This window comes from Anthonomus grandis, unplaced genomic scaffold, assembly GCF_022605725.1.
Source record: "Anthonomus grandis grandis unplaced genomic scaffold, icAntGran1.3 ctg00000184.1___fragment_3, whole genome shotgun sequence".
Lineage (NCBI taxonomy): Eukaryota > Metazoa > Arthropoda > Insecta > Coleoptera > Curculionidae > Anthonomus > Anthonomus grandis.
In genome coordinates this window covers 119,601-139,986 of record NW_026088439.1, presented here as the reverse complement: position 1 = coordinate 139,986, position 20,386 = coordinate 119,601, and the positions used below count along the sequence as shown (strand labels likewise).

The following is a 20,386-nucleotide window of genomic DNA, read 5'->3' as shown; positions in this document are numbered from 1 at the left end:
CGAACTCGCTTCGTCAGAAATGACCCTAAGCCCTAACCGACGTAATTCTAATAATTCCTGTCAATGTCAAGAGAAAGTACTGGAGAGACTCCCGATATTCTTATTCATAAATTGAATAAAAAAAAACCACTGGAAACCCTAATTCCTGCAATAATTCAAATAACAGAATGGGCTCCACAACTAAATTATTAAACATCTGCAAGTTATTAAATAACTTGACGCTGCACACCAGTGTAAGCAACTGTGGTCCATCGATTTCCACACTAAAAAGGTCAGTTGAGGTTATGTTTGTTAACAAAAAACACTTTTATTAATTTTTTATAACTATTTAACTGTACACCTATTACAGGAGCATAAGCACCACAACTCCCAGGAATGATTTAATGGAATTTTTCGACCACAAAGATAATTGGGGCCAGCGTGAAATCAAAAGTGGTCGGTCATGGACAAAGGACGAAATGAGACTGAAATCAAACTCAGACTTGCATAAACTTTGGTAAAGTTAAATCTTCCTACTTGTTTCGATTTGTAGGTTCGTTTAAATTATCAGCCCTTATTTTTAGGTATGTACTTCTTAAAGAGAAGAATATGCTCCTGACAATGGAGGAGGAGTGTAAGGATCAAACGATGCTGTTTCCGAGTCCTGAAAGGATCGATAAGGTAGAAGAATCGATGGAAAATTTAGAGGAGGTAATAAGGGAGAGAAACAGGGCTTATCATGAGCTAGAAACAGGAGAAAATGGAGAAAGACCAGGAAAAGTAACAAAGAATGTCTTTGGGCTTACTTATTATTACAAGTGAGTAATTTTAGTTGAGCTGCTATGACTATTTTATTATGCAATCATTTTAGGATGTCCGAACATCCTATACCACAATACATGAATAAAAAATGGCAAGAGAAATACAAGTTCTATAAATATGACACTGATGTTGAGGCATTTTTGCTGAAATATAGGGAAAAGTTGTACCTTAATAAAAAGAAACAGGAAAGGTAAGTGAAATATTAGTTCATAGTAAAATTAGTTGTTTCAGTAAGGTATATTGTATATGTTTAGTCAATACTTTGAGTAAGTATTGACTATTATCTGAAGTATCACCAATACTATTGAGGACCAAAGAATCATTATTTACAAGAATTCTTTGTATTTTAATGTTGCGGAGTATAACTGTCTTGAAAGAATTAATATTTCTTTTAATTCACAGAAACAGCATTTCTGTCCCACTCTAAGATATAATGTTACCTTTGTTCCCCAGTCCGGGTGTATAGTTTTTAAAATAATCCATTTTACTACAGGCATTGTGACCATGCATAATAGATATGCAACTATGTTCTACTGCCTGGAATATTTTTTTTAAATTTAATTTCCAGGCAGTGGACAATACTTTTTATCCAAGAAGTTAAACATGCTTTGAAGCTCATCTGCCTGGAATAAATTAAATATGTTTTACCAGGCAAATACAAAAATTTTTGTTGATGTTCAATATTAATTAATCCAAAAAAAAAATGATCACTCAGTTGTAGGAAAATTAGAAGTAACATCTGTATAATTTAGAGGGTTTTTTGCATTGACTTCGTTTACAAATTGTAAAAAATATACAAAATTTATAAATTATTTTTTCAATAAGATCCTAGATTCAGCATTACTCTTAATGCAAGGTGTATTTCTATATATATAGAAAAACTGTTGACTTATCTCAGTTATATTATGTACATGTAATTGTTTGTTTCTAGGAGAAATTTCAACCATGTAATCGGCCTAATGAACAGATTCCCCAACATGAACATGGAGGCCGTTAAAAAACAATTTCCCGATGTCGATTTAGAAAAGGTGAAACGCAGCAGGAAATTCGGCGGACATTTTGTACCCAAATAGGAATAAAACAATTTGTTTACTGTATAATTGTTTATTAACAATAAATAATTACAACACTATAGCTCGGGCATATTCAATAAATAAAAAATAACTAGTTGCGCCTTAAATACAATGTGCATCAACAAAGCGTTTTTAGAATATCAATCATTATTAGTTTCGTTCCTAAATAATTCCGATTACAAAAAATCTATCACAATATGAATACCTTAACATTTTTTTTAATTCTTAATATAGTATATATATAAAGAAAAATGACTAGAAGGGTACAAGTTCTATTTTTTGAAATTCGCTAAGCTTAAATTTCGGTTAAATATGTTGTTGGAGAGTAACATACTTTTTAAGAGGGAAGTATTCAAGCATTATGAGTATAATTAGTTCAGAAATATGGTCAACAAATAGAACTGTTTCAATAGTACCACCTGGATGGTAACGATTAATCTTTAGATATCCAGAAGTTAGTTGATTTATTTGCTTTTTAGGCAATCGTATAAACGTAACTAAATAAAGTCAGTCTTGTAGACGAAGCGAAACAAATGATAAGGTAAGAAAATCACCAAGTTACCCGACGTACTAAATATTCAATAATTCAAAGCATTCTGCTGCCAGATTTGATACGTTCTTCATTTTAAAACACATTTACGATATTAGTCTTTAAGATTAAAAGGCAACTGAAATTCTCAATACTTCGTAAATCCTCATTGACCCTTCATTGAAGAACTTGTAACAACACCTGCTGACTGCAGATTATTGACGTAAATAATAGACAGCAATATTTGATGTGATACAGAGTCAAAAGCTTTTATCAAATCATAGAAAACTACTGCAGCAACCTCCTGACCATTGAGCTTCAAGTAAAAGCTCTCTGGTATAGGAAATATCGCATCATTAATGCTTCTGGAGGTTTTGAAATCAAACTTTGGACTATTAAGACTGTGATTTGCTTCTAGAAAGATCATCTTTTTTTTTTTTATAAAGTTTCGTTAATGTTGAATAAGTCTATAATTCGTTCATCAAGTTACAATTATTTCGTAAGTAAAAGGTTTGTTATATATGTGCCACATACGTTAAGGGTGTGTCATTTTACTAAAAAGTTGAGCAGTAACAGATAATATTTACATTTTAATTACGCTGTCTTTGTTTAGATACGTTTTTACTTCTTAATATAAAAAAAAACCATTTTCCTCTTCGACAGTATCCAATACCTACAGAAAACCAACTTCCGGATATTTTCAATATGAATTAAACTAAAAGGCACTTAAAGTAAACAGTTAAAAAAAAATTACTTCAATCAAATTAGCTACTTAAAACTATAACGGAGCATTTTTATAAATTAACAAATCTGTTAATTTTCCTGCTTACAAGAACTGAAGGTGTACAGTGTTCGGATTTGGAGACCACGATTCGATTAAAGAGTTATAGACGTCGACGCATTTCTTACTTAAAGGATCGGTTTCTGGTATAGTGCTCACCGGAAAACAATCGCCCTAAAAGTAAATTATTACACAATAAATAAAACGTTACTGAGGTATATATAATAAACTTCGTACCTCCTCATTGCTATACTGCCAAAGCATTTCCAGGGTCGAAATAAAGGTTTCTAGCTCCGCGTTTGTTGAAAAGTAAATGATCCAGTCGCCGCTGTATTCGTGGACTTCTCTACACGAAAATTCCTGTAAACATTAATAAAGTTTATTGATTTAATTGTAAAGGGTAACAAATAATTTTCAGCCCTGAAGATGGGCTAAATAAAAGTCGATTAACAATAGGAAGTTCTAGTTAGCTACAAAAGAATACTTAAGTAATACGTTTTGAATTGATGATAAATCAACTCCAGTTTGGCAATATAATACAAGAAATAAAATTGTTATTCAAAGTTATAACACATTAATGAACTCTAATTTTGACATTATATACTTTTTGATTTAGAGAAATAAAAAGCAGAAAATGTAGCGCCAGATCCACCTGCTACTTAAATATTAAATGAGAAAAAAATCATTCCCTGCAAAACCCTAATGGAACTCCACGGTGTTGAATTCTATTTTTATAGATGTCGGTCTTATACAATTTAAAAGCGACTAAAGAAAGACAACATTAGTAAAAATCGAATTTTAGAGTACATAAACAGAATCCTAGAGGAAGCGCTCGTTAAATTATAACGTGGTTGTTATACTGTTAATTGCTTTACAATTACTTCGGCCTCCTTATTATTAGTCCTGTACGTTCAAAAAAAGTATTGCAGGGAAGTACAGGAGATCAATGCGAGCTTCTGATTGGTTTAAAAACTACTAGGAAATTTCATAGTTGGCAACACTAATTGCAAGATGTTTTTGTCTGCCTATAAAGCTGCTTCGCATAAAACACAAGTAAATTTTATATTAAAGAAGTTTCAGTTTTGTGTGTCTGATATATATGTACCCTCTGCAGGTCTATAAAATAATTGAATCTCCAAGAGGAAAAAGGAATAATAACCCAAAAAGATATAGATATAAGAGACAAACTGAAATAATAATAACATTAGTTAAATAATGTTAACAGGATTACTGGTGCCAACCTTTTTACACTCTCTTAGCCGAGTTATTAATAATTAACAATTGGTTTTAATTAGGCTAATCAATAATATTCTTTCTTCACTGGGGATACCTAACTAACAGGCACAGTTTCAGAAAGTAAGACCATTGCTGGTATAAACAGTTTCATAAAAATAATTCCACAGTGTAATATAATAAATAAGCAAAATAATGTAAAGAATTGGGCCTGTAAGAACTTATTATTTAATGAAAGTCCTGTAAAAAATTAAGAAAATTTCTACCTATAGAAAGAACACAGTGAAAATGAGCTAAAACATACTAAGTGTAGTGAAGAACAAAATCAATAAGAGAATTAGCAAGAACTATTCCTGTTATCCCATTTATTGTAAATAGGAAAATGGATCCTAAGGCTCATAGAGTTGATGGATTAAAAGAAATTTGTGCCCCTTAAAAAGTTGATAATCAACTAAAATTTTTAATTTCCATTGGAATAGCAAACTACTAGAGTTGCTCATGTATCAACATCTATTTCGATAGTAACTTTAAAAAGTCCAATAGCAGATAATCATAAATTAGTCCTAGTACCCCAAACACGACTTTTTTTTCCCTCTTTCTTGATTAATAACGTTGGGAGATTATCCTGAATCCAGGCAGAATTAAATGTACAGAAACTAAAAACTGTATGTTATTAATTTGTTTGTTATTTTAGTGGTTTGTTATGCTAGTGTAATTATAATTTATTTAATCAATCAATACACCATTATAAAAAATATAAATATTTCTGAAAAAGAAATAAAAGCTAGACTACCTAACCACTAATTATTATTAATTAACAATAATTATCAGACTTAATCTTAATACCAATAATAATCTCTCAAAATAAATAAAATATGGGAACATGAAAATGGGACATATCTTAAAGGGAATTTAATGACAAAGTTACATGAAAACATAATCTCTAAACTTTTTACAATTGTCTTAAATGAGATTCTTGCTAGAAATCTTAGATGAACTAATACAATTTGAAAGATTTGGTAAATCTTTATTTATAATATAAATCGTAATTAAAAAGTCATATTATTTATTATAATTTTAGATGCCAAATCTAGTATTTCAGAACCCAAAAGGAGAATCGAGCTTAAAATATAAGGCTGGCTAAAAAGGGCTCTTGTAACCACGAAAAAACCATAGAAAGATGACACAAAGCAGGATTTAAGTAAACAAAATTTAAATACTTAATTATTAACAATAAATTGATCTCAATATTAAGTTTGTGTTACATATATACCTAGTTTGGATAGTCGTCATTTTCAAATAACAGTTTTTGTTTTGGTTTTTCTATTTACATTTGTTTTGTTCCTATCTCCTTTTAGTAAATTATCTAAGGATAAAATTTCAAAGAATTTTATTGCCTTTTTCTTACTTAAATAAAACATTTGCGGTATATTTCCTCAATAAATAAATCACGTAGGTACTAGAAATATACGAAGGACATTCTAAAATGTCAAGAGGATGTTTCTGTGTACCTTAAGATATTATTAAGACAGTCTGATCAATGTTTAACGTTATCAAACCATTTTAAAGCACTTACCAGTATACACCAGCTTTGTTCGGCCGAGGGAAGCCTAAAAGACACCAAATCGCTTATAGCGGCGCAAGACAGCGCCTGAGGCCCCTTAATCGGTTCATGTTGACCCCCGGGGGGCAAAAGCGAACTTATCGTGCAAGGAAACGCCTCCCTTACGGTCAACACGTGCTCGCTAGTCATCAAAAGGGAACAGGACTGCGTTATATTTCTGTCCTTGTAGCCGTAGACCTATAACAAGCAAACATTAATCGAACAAGGTCAATTAAAAAAGAGAGAAAACGTACACCACTAGCGGCATGTATCAACTCTTGCAGCCACTCGCTGGCCACATACTCATCGGGTGCGGCTAAAAGTAAACCGTTACCTTCGATTATTAGCTGGAAGGTGTGCGGTCTGTGAGTGTTGAATACACGTCGGGCACCCTGACATGCGCCGTTGATCAAAGGGAATACCCGCATCGGGACCCTTTGGGAAACCGAGGAGAGCATATAAAGCACCCCGGCCCTGCAATAAAAACGTTTAATTTATTTGACAAGTTCGCTAATCTCGTGTGTCGTTCAATTTAGAATTTTCTGTTGTCGCACCCAAGATCTGAGTTGGACCGACCCGTATAGGAAAATAATGAAAAGCCACGGAGATTTTGACTAATGCAACTGAGTATGTTGATTCTTGTTTAGCCAGATCTAAGAAAGTCATTATAAGTACTAATCCCTTACTGAGGTCTGAGGTGTCCAGGAAACTACAATAATACCATTTCAATATTTGCAGCCATAATTTACTGTTATTGACTATTGTGTTTATTTTTATTGACATTTTATACATCACGATGTATATTGACCAGGTACATTGTTTTTGTACAGTTTGCATGTATTTATTTTTTTATTTTGTGTGTTTTGTTTTGTTCTTATATGTTTTTTTTTAATAGCTTTACAAAATTTTGTAATTTTTTGACATGAAAGCATGTGATTGATTGATTGATTGATTAAATTATACCTACAGTTTTTATTTTATATTTAAATTATAAGAGATTATTTTCTTTGTTTTTTTCTGCATAATTTCCTAAGTAATTCGGATTTCTAAATGAAAATTGACACCTGATGAGGGTTTTCTGACAAGACAAATTTGAATTTGTCCTTAATTTAGGTCTTAATTTTAGAGGGCGCTATAGGAATAAAAAAACAAAATAAAACAAAATCTTGGATCTAAACTTCCAGGAAATTGGGGACCAATTATTACAGGCATTTGAGTCACAATGTTAATTAATGTGCCCCAAATCTACAGCTCGACTGCCTGGAATTATAAAATAATTTATAATATAAATTAATTAATTATTCCAGATATTTAAGTCATCATTTTAATTAAAGTGCCTGAAGTGTTAAGAAATCTACAGCACGACTGTCTAAAGTTGTTAATTAGTTGTAACTTGAACGTTAACTCTAAATTAATTAATTAACTAGTCCAGGCATTTGAGGCATAATTTTAATTAAAGTATTTGACTGCTTGAAATTTTAAAATAATTTAATAATAACTCAAACTGTCAATATAAATTTCTTATTTAATTAACAATTTTAAGTACAGACATTTGAGGTATAATTTTCATGTTCCTGAAATCTCCAACTAGATAGACTGCTTGGAATTGTGAAATCATTTAAATTGAAACAACATCAAAAAATTCATTAATTAATTATTTCAGACATTTGACGCATAATTTTAATTAAAGTGTCTGAAATAGTAAGAAATTTACAGCTCGACTACCTGGAATTGTGAATTAATTTAATTTGAAAGAAAAATAAAAATATTTGAATAAGCATTTTAGACCACACATGTATAACTTAAAAATACTTAAAAAATTAGCCTGTGAAATATCGGACACTTATTAAATAAATAACATATTGTATAATTTTCAGACTAATTCTCCTAGAATATTAAGTAGAGGTATAAGTTCAGGTCAGGAATACCTACAATTATTTTTGTTAAGTTATTTATTTTCTCGGTAATTTTCAACAATTCTAAGGTCGGTTTAAAAAACGTAACACTACCATACTTTTATATGCTAATGGTTTATTTGTGGCAAATTAAAAATCTTTTGTCCAGGTATAAATAATGCAGGGAAGGAAGCAGAAATAGACCATTGAACACATTGTGGAAAATCATTAATCAACCTAAAATAGTATCAAAGTACAGATTCTTTCACTTTGAAGAAATTCGACTCGAATTATATTATAAAAATTTAAAAAAATTTCTCTTTATAAATAATATTATAAAGAGAAAAATGTATGCTATATACAGCGAACAAATAGTCCCCACATTAGATGCTTGCATCTACTATAAACAGATAACACAGGAATAAACTGTTGTAGTGAGACCCTCCTACATTGGTAAGGAACAATAATATTTCACCAACTTTAAATTCTTATGTTATAAAATTAATACACTCGGAATTCTAAAATAAAAAGTTGGGAAAACTATGTAAAACATGTTAATTGAAAAATCGTTCCTAAATATAGATCTAATACCCAAAGAGAGGATAATTATTAATTTAGATGGCGATAGTGAGATTAATACTGCATTATAAATAAATGTAGTTGTTTAAATTACAATACTGTATGTAGTGTTGTATATGATATTATGCTATGAATTAATTTTATTTTATAAAATAATTATATTATACTTCATCTGTAAATAAACAGATTATACATCTCTGCACTTTTTTCAATATAAAATATAGCACCACATTTATTTTATTAACTTGATTATCAACAACGTCTAAGTAGTTTAATCTTATCAGTGATTTTCTTAGATGAATGGTTACCTTCTTACTCATAAAAATGCAGTCAATTTTAGGTGCATCTTCTAATGAATATATAAGCGATTCAAAGTGCATGTACTAAGGTATATTATCGTGTAGTCTAGAAACTTACTTGAGTATAAAATAAGCGGTTTCCCATCTGTTGGATTCGCACTCGGACGTTTTGAACATAAGGGGGCCTTCTTTGCTCGGCCCCAGGGGCGTAGGGACGTCTTCCGGTACGAAATCTTGTATGTTAACGATGCTGTAATAAAAATATTCTTCTTCCTGTAATATAAAACAAACTCTTTAGTTGATTTATTTTACCTATACACATTTACAGGTATATTCTTATTATAATAGTTATATGTGCAGAATTAGAGTTGTTCTTTATTACAAATCTATCTACAAAATTTGAATTGCATATAGCAAACAATACAACTATTTTCCCATTAATAAAAATATTAAGATTGGTACATTTGACACTGGAAAAATAAAAATTGAAGTGATATAAATAAAAGTGATTTCGTGGTCATGTAAAGTGTAAACAATTAACATAAACAATATTTATAACAAAGTGTTTATGTAAATTTGCATTTGTTCTTAATATGGGGACTCGGGGATCGTTATAGAGCTGCTCAGTATGATACATCATTGATAGTTTATTTATTAAAAGCTCCGAATATTTAATAGTGTTAACGTTCTTACTTGATTGACCTATTATTTAATTGTATGCTGTATGTTAAAATGTATGCTTTTTTATTTCATCTATTTAAAAAAACCAGCATTGTATCATCTGCATACTTGGCCAAAAAGTGAGAACACTTTATCGTTTAATTTCTTTACATTAACAACTGTGATGCCATTTATATCCTTTATTTGTATCTTTCACTTCTGCTATGGTGACTGAGCTAAAAAACATTGATTCCATTGGCACTGGATTTAGTGATACTAAAGGGATGATGATGATACAAAGAAGTTGTTATAAGCATCTGATGGTCATTAATTACTTATTAATATTAATAGGAAAGTTCTTAGGGATAGTATAGAAATAGATAAGCAAAAATGTGTATTTAGAGAAAGATTGAGTACATTACCTTATCTACGGCAGTCTGTTTACAAACCGCTTTCCTCAAATTCACCATATCGATCATTTCGAGATTCCTTACGGCAGGCAGTCGTGGCTTGTTCACTACGTCCCTCCTCATGGCCAACTCGAGCTGTCCAATAAGATCGTTGGTGATCTTAGAACACCCGGTGGTGACGATGCACTGCATGTCCAACTCGTTATTGGAGAAGTGGATCGTTTGGGCACTTGGTCCGATCAATATGGCGTTCAAATCGGTGTAGGGCAGCACGAAATGGGTGACGAATGTCGCGTTTTGTTTCGCGTCTGCGATATAGAGCGCCCTACCGGAGAGGATTAGCAGTAGGGGTTTGCTGTCGCCGTTTGTTGTGTAGGCGCTACGAATCGGAAATACCTGAAAAAGAGTGTGTATCGTCGTATCACTCCTTTATAGTGTAGAAAAGTCTCTACTTAGAAACATGTTAGTCAAGAATATGACAAATTAGTCAAATTTCCGTAGAAAAATTCCTGGGATTTTCATGGAAAAATGAATCTTTAACTGTCTATTAGAAAATGATGAATTACTCGAATTTCCTTAAAAAAACGAATCTTTAAATTAGCTGAATTTTCATAGAGAAACTAAAAAATGATGTTGCAAAAAATAAACATAGATCTTTGACTGCCTGGAAGAAAAGGAAAAATTACCTGAATTTCCTTACAAAATTGAAAAATATTCAATTCGTTCATCGACTGTCAATTACATCAATTCAATTACAAATTATCCAAACTTTCATGGAAAAAATGACAAATTACTTGAATTTTCAGAAAAAATTACTGCAATTTCCTTGAAAAAAAATGAATCTTTGAATACCTGGAACAATTATAAATTTTTTTGATAAAAAAGAGTAGTTACCTGCATTTCCATGGAAAAATTTTTAAAATTAACTGAACTTGAAAGAAAAATGGAAGATATCTTGCTTGGGACCAGATTTTTTTTAGGGGTTAAAGGATCAGGAGTACTACTTTTTAACTACTCATACTGGTTTGATGGATATTAACAATAGCAGATACGTAATGAGGTTGGAATTGAAACTAGGGGTTGGCCTGCAAACGCTCCTAATGTTAAGCCAACCGAGATTGTTTGCGACATGATCTACAGCCCGTTTTCATAACACTTTGAAAAGGCTTCCAAATCCACCAAGTTCAAATATGGATCAAAACGACTTAAACCTGATGTGCCCTTTAATTGCGTCGATATTTGTATTGGTTTATGAGTAATTGTTTTCTATTCTACTTGTTTTTTGCCAACTTTCAGAGTGTCATTCATTAATTCTAACTTGTTCATCAATAAATGCCTGACTATATGCTCTAACTTACTTTAACAATTCTACATAACTAAATAATTAAACAAATATGTATTTACCCTTAATAGCTGCTCCGAAGGATTCCTAAAGATTTGCTTCCTTAAATTATTAGCCAGCTTCCTATCTAAGCACGTTCCACTTTTTGCCATCTCTGCTCTGCCAGTGGCGATTTCTTGCTCCAATGATTCATTTATTTCCAAATTCACATCAGGATTAAACTGGACAACACCCTTAGTCGGATACAACCCCAAGTAACTGCGTGTCCTCTTTAAAACGCTCTGCGATTTAACGTCCAGCATCTTCTTTAACGTTACGTTCTTTAAGAAGCGGTTGATCAAGGAGGTTTTGGACGTGGAGGGTCGTAAGTTCGGGAGAGATTTGGATTCCGTCGGTTCTGATGGGTAGAGTTCCGTTAAAGAAGCCTAAAAGAATAAATGGTAAACATAATGTTTTTTTATGTTATTATTATTAAATAGCATTGATAGCAGCCAAAATTTCTTACATATCTTCAAAATAGACCCTCAGGTTACCCCCAAGTGCCTAGAAGAACCTTAAGATTATTTAGAGCACTCTTTCAAGAAATCAAATTGCTTTAGATGCCTTGGATAGCCCCAGATTACATTTATGTTCTTAGAAGAGGCTTAAGAATACCTTAAGACACTTACAGGCAATAAAAATGAGTAATCAAAGCCTGGAATAGACTGTTTATAATCCTTTAAAATAAGAAGCAGCATCATCAGCGAATGACGCAGCGGTAAAAAGAACTCATTGTACCATTTACATCAACGTTCTGGATCCTCCCAGTAACAAACAAATAATTTACAGTTGTGAATATCATACATAACACATTTCTATAGAATGAAAGGGAGGCGAAGTCTAGCCGTATGGCTACTCATACTAAACATCCCTCTAAAGTGAAAATAAAACAGTGTCATGCAACTTATTAGCCAATAGCTCTTTAAATGTACGCATACATGGTAAAAAAAAGAGTTTTTTTTTGTATAAAGATAATTTAACATAATATGTACCTTAAAAGGAGACAAAGCGTAATGATTATTCCTCTTAATCCTCCTTTTAGGCGAATCCAGGTGTCTGGAATGTTTGCTCTCGCTCATATCCGATACGGTTTCATTATCGGACCAATCCAGTCGCGTGGACGAGGCGTATTTACTTAAATTGCTCTTTGGAGTGCTCGAGGTTACTTTCGGTTCGTAATCGGACACTTGGACTTCCTGGACCTCTTCAATGGAAACGTCTGGATCGGCTGGGCTTGATAAGTTCGGGATTATTTCGAAGTCTTCTCTGGGCGGTTCTTCTTGGGCCTTCCTAAAAATTATTAGAGATTCGAATTAAGTATGCTTAATACCCAATAATTTATTCATTGTATATAATATGGTTGCTCAAAATTGGTTGCTATTGGACCTTGCTGGACACAAATTGCCTCTAACTCAGAGAGTTTTAAAAGGTACAAGAATCGTTCATATATGAAACTGTTGGGCAAGAAATGCACACACTAAGAGCCCTGTAAGAATATCCTATTATTTCATGAAAACATTCTCAAGAATAGTAAAAATTTGGAAAAAAAAATGCCTTGACCAAAGCTGCTTTAACTACCCAAATATTTGACCCAAAATGGAGTTTTTGCCCTCGAATTCATCCTCAAGGAGTGCTTTGTGTTACTGTTAAAAAATTATTAAGGTGTTTCAACCGGTTTCAAAGTTATGCCCAAAAATGTCACTTAAAGAGTAAAAATCTTGATGCTGCAATATAGGTTCTAATTCGGTTGCACCTTACTGGACAAAACTGCCTCTAACTCAGACAGTTTTTGAGGTACAAGCATTGTTCATATATGAAAATATTTGTCAAGAAATGCACTTTTCTTGGCTAATATTTTTGTAAAAATATTTCTACAATTTCATGAAAATTCAATAATAGTGAATATTTATTCAAAAAGTTTGTAAAAAAAATGCCATGACCAAAACTGCTTTAACTATCCAAATCTTTAACACAGAATGAGGTTTTTACCCTCAAATTCATCCTCAAGGAATCCTTTATATTGTTTGTAAAAAATTATGAAGATGTTTCAAGTGGTTCCCAAGTTATGCCCGAAAATGTCCCTTGAAGAATGAAAATCTTGAAGTTCTCATTTGCTCGGACCTTACTGGACAAAATTGCCTCTAACTCAGACAATTTTTGAGGCACAAGAATCGTTGATGTATGAAAATACTGGTTAAGAAATGCACATTCTTTGGCTAAGATCCTTGAAAAAATATCTCTACTATTTCATGAAAATAGGCTCAAGAATATTAAAAATTTTTTTAAAAATTGCCTGGATCAAAACTGCTTAAACTACCCAAATTAAAAAACTACTCTAATCCAGAATGACATGTTTACCTTCAAATTCATCCTGAAGGAGTCCCTCATATTACTATTAAAAAATTATTAAGATGTTTTAAGTGGTTCCCATGTTATGCCCGAAAATGTCCCTTGAATAATGAAAAATCTTGAAGTTCTCATTTGCTTGGACCTTACTGGATAAAACTGCCTCTAACTCAGACAGTTTTTGAGGTACAAGCATCGTTCGTATATGCAAATACTGGTCAAGAAGTGCACTTTTTTACCTAAGATCCTGACAAGAATATCTCTATTATTTCATGAAAATATTCTTAAAAACAGTGAATATTTGTTAAAAAAATTTAGAAAAAGATGCCTTGGCTAAAACTGCTTTAACTATCCAAATCTTTAACACAGAATGAGGTTTTTACCCTCAAATTCATCCTCAAGGAATCCTTTATAATGTTTTAAAAAAATTATAAAGCTGTTTCAAGTGGTTCCCATGTTATGCCCAAAAATGTCCCTTGAAGAATGAAAATCTTGAAGTTCTCATTTGCTCGACCCTTACTGGACAAAACTGCCTCTAACTCAGACAATTTTTGAGTTACAAGAATCGTTGATGTATGAAAATACTGGTCAAGAAATGCACGTTCTTTGGCTAAAATCCTTGAAAAAATATCTTTACTATTTCATCAAAATATTCTCACGAATAGTGAACATTTGTTAAAAAAAATTAGAAAAAGATGCCTTGGCTAAAACTGCTTTAACTACCCACATCTTTAACAGAGAATGAGGTTTTCATCCTCAAGGAATCCTTTATATTGTTTTTACGAAAATATAAAGCTGTTTCAAGTGGTTCCCATGTTATGCCCGGAAATGTCCCTTGAAGAATGAAAATCTTGAAGTTCTCATTTGCTCGGACCTTACTGGACAAAATTGCCTCTAACTCAGACAATTTTTGAGTTACAAGAATCGTTGATGTATGAAAATACTGGTCAAGAAATGCACGTTCTTTGGCTAAGATCCTTGAATAAATATCTCTACTATTTCATGAAAATAGGCTCAAGAATAGTGAACATTTGTTAAAAAAAAATTATAAAAAGATGCCTTGGCTAAAACTGACGTTTTTATCCTCAATTAGTGGGGTTCTATCAAATAAAAGATAATAAAATTCTTGGCAGAGTGAAGTATTCATTATTAATCAACGGTCTTTTCTCCTTTTCTATTCGCGACATTTAAAACACAGGCGACCTAACCATTGAGCAAATTTTTAATAAAATAAAATATTTCAAAATTGATTTTTTTATGTTGGAACGTCAATGGAAGACTTTTTTGTTATGGAACACCATCGACTAGAATATCAATTACGCAATAATTAAAACAAAATTGATTTTTCCACGTTAGGACCTCACTGAGTAGATTTCGGTTTAAATATTTTTAAATAAAAAACCATCGAGGTACCAATAAATAGAAATTAAATTAGTTACTTGACCTTAATTAATAATTAAAATAAAATGGATTTCTCTATGTTAGACCCACTTTTTTTTTCAATGTTTTTAATGGAACTCTATCGACATTTTAACAATTAGAAAATATATTAATTGAAGTCTATTATTAATTAAAATAAAATTATTTCTCAATGTTCAAGTTTACTTAAACAGTAGATTCCTTCTGGCTCGATACAGTATTTGCTGAGAAGAATTCCTTGACCATATACTTTGCTTAATTAAAACACCAAGCCAGAAAAACACTATTTCCAAACACTATTAAATAAATGAAACTCAATCCTGGACAAAATTTTTAAAAATGCATAAATTTTCAATTTATTTTTGCCAATAGAGAGACTTTGAGAATATCTAGACACTTTGAAGTAAAAATATTCAACTAAACGTATGTAGAACCCTAAATAAACTAAAGAAAAAAAAGAGAGAGTAAAATAATACAAAAACTATGAGAATAATATTATTAACATTAATGTATTTACATAACAAAAAGAAGATGGACCCAGAATGGCACTCCAATTTGTAAGTTATGAAATGCCTCTATTATATCTGACAAAAGAAATACGATGCCTTGGACAGAAAAGACTCTTTGGCTCAAAGAATTCGGCAATTCAAATGCACTTCTTTACTATTTAAGATATTATAGGCAAAAAAGATATTAGCCTGTAATTTTCTGGTAATTAAGGACTGGTAACCACAGTGGGTACTTTAAGAACTTCTGGCAAATTATTCTGTTTAAAACAAAGATTTAGTAGCTTAATTAAGAGCAGTGCTTTACTTGGTTTGCTTAAGTATGAGTGTGAGAAGTAATACCTCTTAAAAAAGTTGAACTCCTTCAAAATATTCCGGTACAGTAAAGAACTCTTCGGTTTCGGCTGCTGCTGTTGCTCGAACGTTTTCTGGAAGTTGTCGTACTCGTACGAGTAACTGATTCCTTTATGTTCATATACGTTACTGTCGCAAAGGATGATGTTACCGGAAACCTCTTGGTTCGGGTAGTTCGGATAAAAGCCCTCGCTTTTCGTCAGTTTCAAGTTGGTTTTCGCCAAGTGTACCTAAAAATTGCAATTTACAACTTTATGATAAACCGACATCGTGTAGTTTCTTACTTGGTTTAGAGGTTCAGCTTTCACCTCGGCCACTTCCGCTACAGGCTCAGCATCCTGAAATGAAAAGTTCGATTTTTTTCTGCCAGAAATGTCGTGGGAGGATGAATAAATTGCCACGTCCTCCTGACCCTCTGGGACACCTTTAAAACGTCGTTATCATTTGCTTGTCAGAGTTTAGGTTAATTTAAAAATAGTCACCTCTTTCTGCCAAAGGCACCGACGTAGAAAAACTCAAAATATTCTTTAAACTGCCGAAAATCGCGCTCTCCAATAAATTACTCTCCGATTTCTTCTTTTTAACATTGGACTCCTCATGCACGATTTTTGTATCAATGTAGTTCTTGTGTTTGGTCTTTTTCAAGCAGCTGCTTTTAGGTTGTTTCTGCGTGGGCTGTTTTTTCGGGACGTTCTCGTCTGAGCCGCTGTCTTCTTCGTCAATGGAACTATTGGACACGCTCCCGGTAGAACTAGAAGAACTGGACGAGTGACGTAAGTAAATATCGGATTTTATTTCGCGGTTTGTCGCCGGTTTTTCGTAGTAAGGGGCGTCACCTTCGGCCGCCCAACTATATCTAACATAAGACAATAAAAATTAATTGCAGTACATTGTTTTTAAAGCACTTAATTAAAGCAGTGGCTTGTCCAGTAATAACACTTTTTCTACCTTAAATTAATTACTTTCCTTACCTTCCTTTGACGACATCCGGTTTCCTTACGAACCCCCTCTGGAAAAAGCTGAAGCTTACATCAGGTTCATGGGTAATAAAGCCCAAATTAATATGGATATCGTCAATTTTCGTGCTGTTCAATATGTCCTCGTGGAAGGAAACTCGTTTCTTAGGCGTGTCCGACTTGGATTTTTTCTTTCTTTGTCTCCTAAAGACGATTTGTTCTTCTGCCGGTTTCGACTCGGGATTTTCCACTACCGATATTTCTTCTGTTATCGGTGGGGGAGCGTCTTTTCCATCTAAATTTTAAGATTATTATTCATGTTGTAGGGAATCTATTAAGTACAATAAATAAATGTATCCCACAGCAATGTAAGACAAACTAATTTCAATGTATTTATTTATTTATAATACACGGGATCAACCCCATTACAAAAAATATATATATTTATGAAAAAGAAATAAAAGCTATACTACCTAACCACTAATTACTAATTAACAATAATTATCAGACTTAATCTTAATACCATTTCCTTATTGCATACTCCTAAAATGCAATAAGGAAATTCCCAAAACTTACAAGAGAACCATGTCTTGTTCTGGACTGATCACCCTATAAAACTTTAAATCATCGGCAAATAACAAAAAATTACTATTTTTAAAGCAAACCAAAATATCATTAATGAAAATATTGAACAACAGGGGAGAACAATGACCACCTTGTGAAACCCCAGAGGTCACACTGATAAGATGCGACCTAGCATCCCCAATTTGTACCTGCTGAATCTGTCAGAAAGAAAACTTGCAAACCAGGCCACCAAACAATCTGAAAAACCAAAAAGTCTCAACTTTTTAAGTAATAAGCTATGGTTGACACTGTCAAATGCCTTGGAAAAGTCTGTATATATTACATCCACTTGTTCACCCCTCTCCAAAGCACTTAACAGAGCACCCTGATACAGCAGCAAGTTTGTAATAGCAGACTTGCCACCACTGAAGCCATGCTGTTCACTTAACAGAAGTTCTTTGCAATAAAAATTAATTTGGTCATAAATAAGACTGTCTAGAAGTTTTGGGATGGCAGACTATACACACACACTCCTGTAATTGATCATTTCATTAGCAACACCACATTTAAATATAGGTGTATTAAAACTGAGTTTCCACTGGGATGGAAAAACTGTCATGTCTAAAGACCTACTGAATAAAATAAAGAGGGGATAAGAGGGCACATACACATTTTCTTAAAAAATAAGTAGGGCCAGCACTAAGTTTAAGGAGTAATCAAAAGATCTTATCAAAAATTAATCCAATAGATAATTTAGGTGTTGGAATAGTCATGTTTACACCAGCCTGCCGAGAAGGTAAGACATTATTATCTCACAGTCATTATAATTTAAATTTATTAGTGGAAAAAATTAAAAATTTTGTTGACCAAGTGAACAGAAACCATTAAATACAAAACCAAAAAAGTGAAATAAAACAAGTCAAATTACTAACTAATAAACAGACAAATATTCTAATAAAAGCAAAATGAAGTCAAATGTTAAAGTGCATCTTAGTGGAATTCTTCCATACCCAATAGCAAGATTTTGAGTAAGTGTCGAAAGATGTTTAAGAAATTCAGTGTTTTCAGGTTTGTTGGTAAATGGTTTTACACTTTCCTGCTTTTAAATAGAAGTGACTTTTTTACCAGTGCAGATTACTTCACGTTAAGCATCTTTTAATTATTTCCTATGATAACTAACTTAAAGTCTGTTTGTTATAAATAACTTAAAAATTGATCTTTTTAACGTTAGTCTAAATAGTATTTTCCTTCTTAATATATTCCCATTTTGTACTATTTATGTGTTAGTCTTAAAGAGAGAAATCAAATGCTTAAAAATGTATAAGTTATGGACATATACAATATTTTATCTCTATTTTACTAAGTACAATATTTTGCAATCAATTTATTACTTTAAAATGTTAGATATTAAGAAACTAAATAATTTTTTTTACATGAGTTTGACAATGCTTAAACTTAAATTGTATATAATAATGTTAATAATAAAGGCATTATTAATCTCAAATAGTATTTTCAGTAGCTCTACTGTACAATTTCTTTTCAAAATTTCATTCATTCATATTATTGAGAATTATGCAAATCAAATAACTAAGGTAATATGAAATAAAATACTAAAGTCAAATTCTACTTACCTAAAACAACCTTTAGACTTTCATTCACTTCCTCAGAAAGACTAACATGCATATCGACTGGCTCAGGTTCAACCACTGCTTTCAAGTCAGTATTCTGCAAAGTATAATCTAATAGTTCATAACTATTAAGAGAAATATTCATTAAATCCACTTCGGTGTTTGATTTTATCGGATGTTCCATTTCGAAAACCTCTTCGGTGCAACTCTTGCTTGTTTCCAAATGGGATATTGCTGATGACAAATTGCTTTATTAGTCATTAAAGTTAACAACACTCGGAGAGCATATACCTTCATTGCTGAACCTGTCGAAATAGTTTGGGACTGATTGAGAAAGCAACTTCTCATCAACAACATTTTTATTCACAAAATCACTTTCTGTGAACTGATGCACTATTGATTCCTGACCTTTTGCACCATTGCTCTGACACACAGCTTCTCTTAATTCAGTCCAAATGTGACTGTCCTCTATGTGAGTATCTTTTTGAGGTGAAGTTTCTAATTTTGAGTGTGAGTATGTAGTTGGTACTATAGCATCAGTATCACAACCTACATAGTCAGAAAAAATGTGTGAAAATGCCTTTTTCTCTTATGTATTGAGGAATATTTTAATTACAGAACTATTAACAGATCCTTGGTTGAATCATACTGAGATACATATGGAGTAATTTATGTGGGTAGTTTATATAAAAATTCATTAAAATAACTAAATGTGGTACAAAATTATATCTTATATAGAGTTATATATAAAAAGCAAAAAAGATACTCAACTCAAAAGAAAAATTAAACGGCAACTGAAGGTCTGTGTTTGTGTAAATAGGATGTTTAAGGTACTGAGAGTTCTATTAAAGTTATTCAAACTTACCAGAAACATTTGACATCACAGAGGTTAACTCGCTCTCACTATCCAATAGTTGCACTCCAGAATCAACTGGAGAGGCGAGACTGGAAATGGTCGAAACTGTGCTCGAAGTCATTTGGGTGTCCAAGTTCTTTTTGGGTAAGTTTTCGTTCTTTTTAAGGTAGACGTCTAAATTGTTGGGGACACTTGCGTCCGTCATGATGCAAGTGGAATTTTGACTGCATTTAAAAATAGGAATTAACAAAAATAAGGCTGCACTTTAAGTGCATTTTTTAGATGTGTAAGTGATGATTAACATACCAGTTCCGGGAGACCTTTTGAGACGCTCACATTTCAGTTGGTGAAATTATAACATTCTTTGTTGTTAATGGGCTTAAAAGGAGCAATAAATGTGGATAAATACATTGTGCAAAATCGCTGCACTGGGCCCAATAATAGGGCGCAGACTCCAGAAAATTGACGTTTACATCAAAACATCGATCATATATTACAATTTGGCAACGCAGT

The 20,386-nt window shown here is 32.2% G+C and overlaps 2 protein-coding genes across 2 annotated transcripts; one reads left to right on the top strand and one right to left on the bottom strand.

The window, feature by feature from the left end:
* The first annotated feature begins 80 nt into the window (after nt 1-80).
* LOC126749524 (39S ribosomal protein L47, mitochondrial-like) lies at nt 81-1,935 on the top strand. Its single transcript, XM_050459224.1, has 5 exons — nt 81-271; nt 350-496; nt 564-797; nt 851-991; nt 1,733-1,935. The coding sequence occupies exons 1-5, from the start codon at nt 168-170 to the stop codon at nt 1,872-1,874; spliced, it is 768 nt and encodes a 255-aa protein (XP_050315181.1). The 5' UTR covers nt 81-167; the 3' UTR covers nt 1,875-1,935.
* LOC126749523 (uncharacterized) lies at nt 1,919-20,343 on the bottom strand. The gene is made up of 16 exons (XM_050459223.1): nt 20,180-20,343; nt 19,883-20,097; nt 19,309-19,566; nt 19,021-19,251; nt 16,841-17,120; nt 16,352-16,725; nt 16,154-16,293; nt 15,858-16,099; nt 12,237-12,534; nt 11,268-11,630; nt 9,876-10,259; nt 8,912-9,066; nt 6,275-6,494; nt 5,994-6,218; nt 3,422-3,544; nt 1,919-3,358 (listed from the first exon to the last, which is right to left on the bottom strand). The coding sequence occupies exons 2-16, from the start codon at nt 20,076-20,078 to the stop codon at nt 3,230-3,232; spliced, it is 3,618 nt and encodes a 1,205-aa protein (XP_050315180.1). The 5' UTR covers nt 20,079-20,097; nt 20,180-20,343; the 3' UTR covers nt 1,919-3,229.
* Nucleotides 20,344-20,386: the final 43 nt, after the last annotated feature.

What these genes read in the sequence shown, in the direction of transcription:
- LOC126749524 (XM_050459224.1), top strand. Translation starts at nt 168, where the DNA reads ATGGGCTCCACAACTAAATTATTAAACATCTGCAAGTTATTAAATAAC. An exon ending in TCAGACTTGCATAAACTTTG is followed by an intron (nt 497 to 563) that starts GTAAAGTTAAAT and finishes CCTTATTTTTAG; the next exon opens with GTATGTACTTCTTAAAGAGA. An exon ending in AATAAAAAGAAACAGGAAAG is followed by an intron (nt 992 to 1,732) that starts GTAAGTGAAATA and finishes GTTTGTTTCTAG; the next exon opens with GAGAAATTTCAACCATGTAA.
- LOC126749523 (XM_050459223.1), bottom strand. Translation starts at nt 20,078, where the DNA reads ATGACGGACGCAAGTGTCCCCAACAATTTAGACGTCTACCTTAAAAAG. An exon ending in CGACAGGTTCAGCAATGAAG is followed by an intron (nt 19,252 to 19,308) that starts GTATATGCTCTC and finishes ATTTGTCATCAG; the next exon opens with CAATATCCCATTTGGAAACA. An exon ending in AACAGACTGCCGTAGATAAG is followed by an intron (nt 9,067 to 9,875) that starts GTAATGTACTCA and finishes TTTATATTACAG; the next exon opens with GAAGAAGAATATTTTTATTA.